Source organism: Colius striatus, chromosome 1 (genome assembly GCF_028858725.1).
Source record: "Colius striatus isolate bColStr4 chromosome 1, bColStr4.1.hap1, whole genome shotgun sequence".
Classification (NCBI taxonomy): domain Eukaryota; kingdom Metazoa; phylum Chordata; class Aves; order Coliiformes; family Coliidae; genus Colius; species Colius striatus.
In genome coordinates, this window is record NC_084759.1 from 165,384,096 (window position 1) to 165,391,066 (window position 6,971).

Sequence of the window (6,971 nt, forward strand, 5' to 3'; positions counted from 1 at the left end):
TTATCAAATTCTCCGTTTATTGAGTGTCACATGACTGCAGAACAATATTAACGGTAAGACTTCTGGTAGCGTGCACGAGCACCAGGTCCTCCAAATTTCTTAGATTCGCAACGGCGAGGATCTGCAACCAGCAGAGTCCTATCATACTGGATTAGAATGTCCTTGATCTCTTTCTTGGAAGCTTCATCAACATCTGTTTAAAAAAAAAAAAACAAACCAACACTATAAACCTTTAAGAAATTTCACACGGAACATATTGACTGTTTTTTTGCACCAAAACCACCAGAAGCCATACATTTCCACTTAAAGCTAAAACAAAAATCAGAACAACTTACATTTTTGATAGTAAGCCACCAATGCTTTGGAAATAGCTTGACGGATAGCTGTTAAAAAAAGGTAATGGATCAGTAAGGATTGCAAATGTATTTAAACTTAAGCTCAAAGTAACAGTTACCTGAAAACCTTACTCTATTGTTTTCTGCCGAATTGTCCTTTCCCTCCCTTACGTACTCATACTCCACTTAGCCTTTACTTTAACAAATCTGAAAAAAAAACTGTGCCAAGAGGCTGCCTACAGTTCACACGTTGATGTGACAACTGCCAGTTAGCCCAGGAGTTGTACAAAGCCAGTCCTGATCACCTTCTCTCCTGAGTACTAATGTAGGTTCACCTTCTATCCTCAAGCAGCAAGCTTTCCAACCCTCAAAAGCACAGTTCTCTGAAGTGTCTGCTTTTCCAGGAGGCTCAGACTGATCAGCATGTTTGAAGATCAGAAGCAAAATGGTCCAGGGCTGTACAAGCAGTTCTCCTAGCAAACCTCAGTAAACAAGGCTGCAGCACACTAACCCAGTCACATCAGAATTGAAACCAGGAGCATGGGAGTGAGGAACTGCAATGATGCTGTCAGGCTGTCGGCAAGATCAAGATTTCCATAGAAATCTTTACTTTTTTTAAAAAACAAATGCAGTGAACTTCAAGACATGTCTCTGCTCCTCATGCAGCTCCAGCTCCACTTCACCAGCCTACACCCAAATTGCAATAGTAGAGCAGATCTATCATTTGTAAAGCAAAGCTCTATCAATAGCTAACGCATGTACATTCTCAATCTTCTCTGCAAGGCGAAAATACTGCCCAGCTCTGCAGCTCAGCAGGAAGACGGTTCTGAACAACACAGAAATTTACAGCTAAAGACAGTATTTCGAAGGACAAATCCCCTTTTCCCTTCCCAAAATCTTTGTGCTCAGCTGCATTTGAACTGTCCTGTCACTGCAGGATGCAAGTATCACTTCACAGAAACACAGAATCTTACAGGTTGGAAGGGACTCTAGTCTAACCTTCCCACACATTTCCTCAAAATTTCACCCATTTACTTCATTGAACTTACTCTACATGTTACAACTTTGCACATAAAAGACAACCAATAAGCACCTATAGAAAACTACATTTGTGCAGTGCAAAAAGAAACAGAGCACCGTGATGCACAAGTTACTATTCTAAACTCAAGTCTCTTAAATATGTGGCTTGACTTGATCTAGCCTGTAACAAAGATACCGTCAAAACTCATACCGTAAATCTGTGCTACGTGGCCACCACCCTTAACACGGACTCTGATGTCGACACCAGCGAAGCGTTCCTTCCCCAGGAGAAGGACAGGTTCAAGGAGCTGGGAAACAAAACAGAAAAAAAAATTACTCATCTGTCATCTGAAACAAAAATGACTAGAGCCTGCAGTACGTTTACCAGATGTGAAGTTACTGAATGTTCTGAAAAATGGGAGCCTTGATTTTATGGGCACACAGACAAACTGAAGTAGACCTCTTGCAGAGTTGTTTGACATCCACCAGGGCTGTTATAAAATAAACTTCATGTTTTGGCTTTTTTAATTTCAGAAAACTTAACAGCAAAGTGAATGCACCTGGGAACTAAGAGTGAGGAAACAGTTCAAGTAGAATGCCATGATTATATCAGAAAAATAAATCTAGATTATTTATTCCTGCTGAAAAACAGAAGTCATTTATTGGTAAGTTTTGTCCATTACTTATTACACTTTACATTTACCTAGTCAGCTTTAGATTCTCTCAGTAGTGCTCACACAACTACTTTAACAAGCCCTAAAGAATGATCAGGGGACTGGAGCATCCTCCTTATGAGGAAAGGCTGCAGGAACTGTAGTGGTTTGGTCTAGAGGAGACTGAGAGGGGATCTTATTCATATTTAGAAATACTTAAATGGTGGATGTCAGAAGGTTGGTGCATCACTGTTGTATCCAGTGCCAGGACAAAGGGTAATGGAAAGAAGCTGGAACACAGAAAGTTCCATTTAAACATAAGGAAAACCTATTTTACTGTGAGGGTCAGGGAGCACTGGTACAGGCTGCCCAAGGAGGGTGCTGAGTCTCCTTCTCTGAAGGTCTTCAAAACCCACCTGGACACGTTTCCGTGTGACTTGGTCTAGGTGGACCTGCCTCTGCAGGGGGGTCAGACTAGATGATTTCTAAAGGTCCCTTCAAACTCCTACCATTCTACGATAAATAATCTTCTAAATAGCTGTATTTTTAGTCATTTCAATTTTAAAAATAAATAAAAAGTATGTGAAATGCTGAAAATAGTTTCCATATTTAGACTACTAGATGCACATCCAGTTAATTAAAAACCCATTCTCTTCCTGACAAGATAATCACAGAAGTTTCTGCGTTTTCATAATTCCACATTTCAGGTAATGAGGTAACACACAACCAAATATTTAGTTCTGTCATTAAGGTATGCAACTTCACCCCCAAGGAATTGTGGGTAAAATGGTATTTCAACATCCAAGGCAAAGATGGATGGGGAAGGCTGGGTGGATGCTTACTTTATACTGCAGAGTTCTGGGCTCAATCATTTCCAGAGGTCTTCCATTCACTTTTATGAGGCCATTTCCTCTCTTGCAGTGGGCAACAGCCGTTGCGGTTTTCTAAAAAGTCAACCATTTATTAGCACAGCACTTCATTTTTGCACAGTAAACTTCTACCTAACAAACAAAGATTAATACTTAGGTATTAATCAAACAAATCATTAAACAAAACTTGCCCAGATATTTCAAGTATTGAGGCACGATCTTAGTAAAGTTATATTTATCTTACAGGTACAAATGCTTTACAGCTGTTAAGAATTATGAGAAAGATACTTCCTCCATTCTACAAGACAGTGTTTGTGCAGCTCGTTTCCTCACAAAGTCTGTTACCTAGAATTATCCGAGCCTTTAAATTCCTCCAGTGCGAATTTTAATCTTCTCAACACCTCCTAACATGACTGTCTGACACTGGCAATGATGCACCATGCCTCTATGGCGCGGGGGGCGACAGAGGTGGCCGCTCCTGAATACTCCCGAAAGAGAGGGCTGAGCCAGAAAGCACAGGCTTACTCCCTGAGAGAGCAAATGTTTCCCCAGGCGCGGTCCCGGGGACGGGACGGGGCGCGCTCTGACACCTAAGGGGTAGCCACGTGTAGCTACGGAGCAGGCCTCGCCGCCGGGGGCCCTCCTGCGCAGCAGCCTCGCCAGACGGCCCTGCCGAGGCTCCCGTGCCGAGGCCGAGGAATCCCACGCGCGCATGGCCACGGGGCGCGGCCCAGCCCGGGAGCAACGAGGAGACGGAGCGCGACGCGGCACCCCGGCCTCACCTTCCGCCCGAAAACCTGTACGCTCTGCAGGGGGCCCTTAGCCGGCATGACTCCTCCTGCAAGAGAGAGAAAAGGGGAGAGGCGGCGTTAGCGCAGCCGGGGACAAGGCGGGCGCGGCGCGCTCAGAGCCCGGCGGACACTCACCCTCTCTCGGCAGCGGCACCGCGAAAAGGCCGAACGGGGCTTCCCGGCCTCGTCTCAGGGGCAGGGGAGCCGCAAAGCGCAACGTCGTCTTCCGGAAATGCGACAGAATGTTGGTCGCTGTCCTTTCCTCGGACGCGCTTTACGGCAGCGGGCAGCTGGGCGGTCCGGGGAGGGGCGGTCCGTGGGCTGAGGGGGCGGAACGGAGCGGTGCGGAGCAGCCATGCGCCCGTCTGCCCGGGTCCGTCGGCTGTGTCCCGCTCCCGGCCGGACGCTGAGGAGGGTTAAAGGGGCTGTGCTGAGCCTTCTGTAAGGTTCCGCGCCTCGGAGAGGTCACCCCGGCCGTTCCCCCATGATTGCGTTTTTGTGAGAGTCAGTTGTGTTGCACACAGAACCTCCGCCCTTCCTCCCTCGGGGGTAACGCGGTGGCGGCCTGTGGGGCTCCGCGGGCGCCGTTCCGCCTCCTGAAGGCGGCTGCTAGCACCCGAGGGAGGCCTCATGCCGGCCGAGCGCCGCTGCTTCGGAACCCGCCGGCGTGGGGCTCCCGCCGCTGCCCGCGGAGGCCGAGCGCCAGCACTGCCCGCTCGCTGTGCGGCCCGGTGCGGCACCCGGAGGCAGCGCGGCCTGCGCACCAGCGGGGTTGAGGGGGGCTCCGAGAGGGGTTACAGCAGCTCGAAGGGCTCGTTCCTGTTCAGTTACTAATGAAACACGCCATTTTTACACCGTAATGTACCTCCTGTTTGGTGCCCTCGTCATAAGAAGAGCCCAGCTGGGAGCCCTCATGGAAAGAACAAAACGATTCCGTCCCAGAAAAGGTTCACGGTCAGACTTAGACCTCCTAGAGATGCAGCAATACAAACTATGTAGGTTGCTGGAAATGAAGTGTTAAACCATTCAATTCCAGCCTTGCACACTAAGCCACATTCAGGCAGATCCATATAAGCAATAAAACAGCATCCATTATGTTTGAGTCAAAGAGCTCTTAGGTTCAGGCCATCTGTGGAGCATCATCAATTTGAGCTTTTATCTTTGCTTCCCTTGTTTAATATCTGTCATGAAACATGGAATTTAAGTCACTTTCTGACTGAAAATATTTTACTTCTAAGGCTTGGTATTTAGCATGCAAAATTTTCCAGGAGGATGAAAGCAGGATCTGTCAAAGAAACCAGATCATGCTTCTTAGGAACTTTAAAAAAATAGACATTTAAATTATGATTAATTAGAAAGTTGACTACTCAAATGAAACAATCAGTTCCTTTGTCTTAGGACAGAATTTTAAATACTGAGCATTAGTCATCAGTCATGTGAGGATTTAAACAAGCACTTAGCTTTGTGCAATTTGAGTGATTAGTTCTATTCAAGTGAATAGTACTGTGCAGAACGTGTACGATTTAGCACATCTCAAACCCCCAATTGTACAAAGCTTTAACATGTGATCCAAAAAGTGATTTACTGGTTTTTAAGGCTGTTTCCTAAGGGACAGTGTTTATGCAGTCACACATGTCTATCATCCACTCTTTCATCGTCAGCTGGGGAAAGGGAATGGTCACCAGCTTGTTGGCCAATTTCAGTTAGTTTTCACAGAAGAGTTTAAATTTAAAAACTAATTTGGTTTGTACATATTTGGTGAAAATAAGTGGCTCTATAAAATAGAGCTCTTTTACTTGCATAACAAAAGCAGCTGCAGGAGCTAAAATATTAGACATTACAAAACCTTTGCTTAGGTGAAAAAGCAAAGAGAAAACATAATACTCAATTAACCTAGTATAGGCAAAAAGGTTCAACTAATGCTTATGATCAGCCCAAAGGTGAGCCACTAGTGGTTGAGTTTTGTTGGGTGTTAAGGACACTTTTTAAAGCAAATCTGAATCTGTTTTATAGGCATTAGCTGAGGTCTATTAGTGAAGGCCTGTGTTTTAATATGAAATACACCGTTAAATTGAGGGGGAGTCCAGATGTCAACTTTTATAAAAAGCTTACATTTTGAGAGCATGCTTCCCTAGGTCCTTCAGAATTCATCTTCATTTAGGTGTTCATCTGTGGCATACTCTTTCTGGAGCTGAAAACACTCATCCTAGAAGAGCCTGTGTATAAAACCAGTGATATGCCTACACATCTTTCTGTTTTCTCTTAGCAAAATAAGAAGCTAACCAACATATATTGATAGTGTTACCTGGAAGACAAGGTAAAAGGCTTTATGCTTCTTACTTCCTTTTGCTAGTATAAAAATGGGAATAGGAGCTAAAAGGCATTTAGAAACCACCTATCACAGAAATTAGGCTCTAACATGGGATGAAAGAGTCAGATCATAGCTACCACCATATACAAAAGAAAAAAAGAAAGATACTAGAGTTGAAAAAAAATCCCTCAGGTAAGATAATGTGCTTTTTAAGACAAGTTCAAGCACTAACAATATCCTTACTTAGTTTTACTGAGCATAGAATGCTTGAAAATTGTACTGTACCTCTGATTTCAAAAGAATAACAGTAAAACTCTCCAAGCACCACCTGCCAGCTCATCTCTTTGCTTCCTTTTTATTTGTACCTGTGGAATGTAGGACACCTGTTTGGCAGCCTTTTCTTTAAAAACCAAAAAAAAAACCAAGCAAAACAAAGCACCTTACTTTGTACAGTATGAAGAGTTACACAGCATGTAAAACAGTGAATAATGAGGCCAAAAGAAATTAAAGTGTTTTTGGTGGTCCAAACACTCTTATCAGAGAATTTCAAGAGAAAACTGGCAGGTTTGAAACCACCTTGATAGGGCATTTTTATAATTTCACAGAATCACGGAACAGCAGGGGTTGGAAGGGCATCTAGAGATCATTCAGTCCAACCCCCTGCTAAAGCAAGTTCACCTAGATCAGGTCACACAGGAATATTTCTGAGTGGGTTTGAATGCCTCCAGAGAAGGAGACTCCACAACCTATCCGAGTAGCCTGTGCCAGATCTCCTTCACCCTCACAGGAAAGAAGTTTCTTCTCAAGTGGGTCTTCTTGTGCCCATTACAACTTGTCCTGTCACTGGGCACCACAGAAAAAAGACTGACCCCATCCTCTTGCTAACCACCCTGTAGGTATTTATAAGTGTTGATAAGATTCCCCTTCAGTCTTCTCCAGGTTAAACAGCCTCAGGTCTTGCAACATTTCCTCATAAGGAAGATGTTCCAGAC

General features: G+C 44.6%; 1 protein-coding gene across 1 annotated transcript; it reads right to left on the minus strand.

Moving 5' to 3' along the window:
- RPS16 (ribosomal protein S16) lies at nucleotides 1–3,851 on the minus strand. Its single transcript, XM_062016020.1, has 6 exons — nucleotides 3,804–3,851; nucleotides 3,660–3,715; nucleotides 2,851–2,952; nucleotides 1,567–1,663; nucleotides 336–383; nucleotides 1–193 (listed from the first exon to the last, which is right to left on the minus strand). Exons 2-6 carry the CDS (start codon nucleotides 3,705–3,707, stop codon nucleotides 48–50), a joined length of 441 nt encoding a protein of 146 aa, XP_061872004.1. The 5' UTR covers nucleotides 3,708–3,715; nucleotides 3,804–3,851; the 3' UTR covers nucleotides 1–47.
- Between the last annotated feature and the right edge of the window lie 3,120 nt (nucleotides 3,852–6,971).

Coding starts and splice junctions, on each gene's coding strand:
- RPS16 (XM_062016020.1), bottom strand. CDS start 3,707: ATGCCGGCTAAGGGCCCCCTGCAGAGCGTACAGGTTTTCGGGCGGAAG. Junction 1,664..2,850: donor CCAGAACTCTGCAGTATAAA/GTAAGCATCCAC, acceptor TTTGTTTCCCAG/CTCCTTGAACCTGTCCTTCT. Junction 194..335: donor GGTGGCTTACTATCAAAAAT/GTAAGTTGTTCT, acceptor TTTTTTAAACAG/ATGTTGATGAAGCTTCCAAG.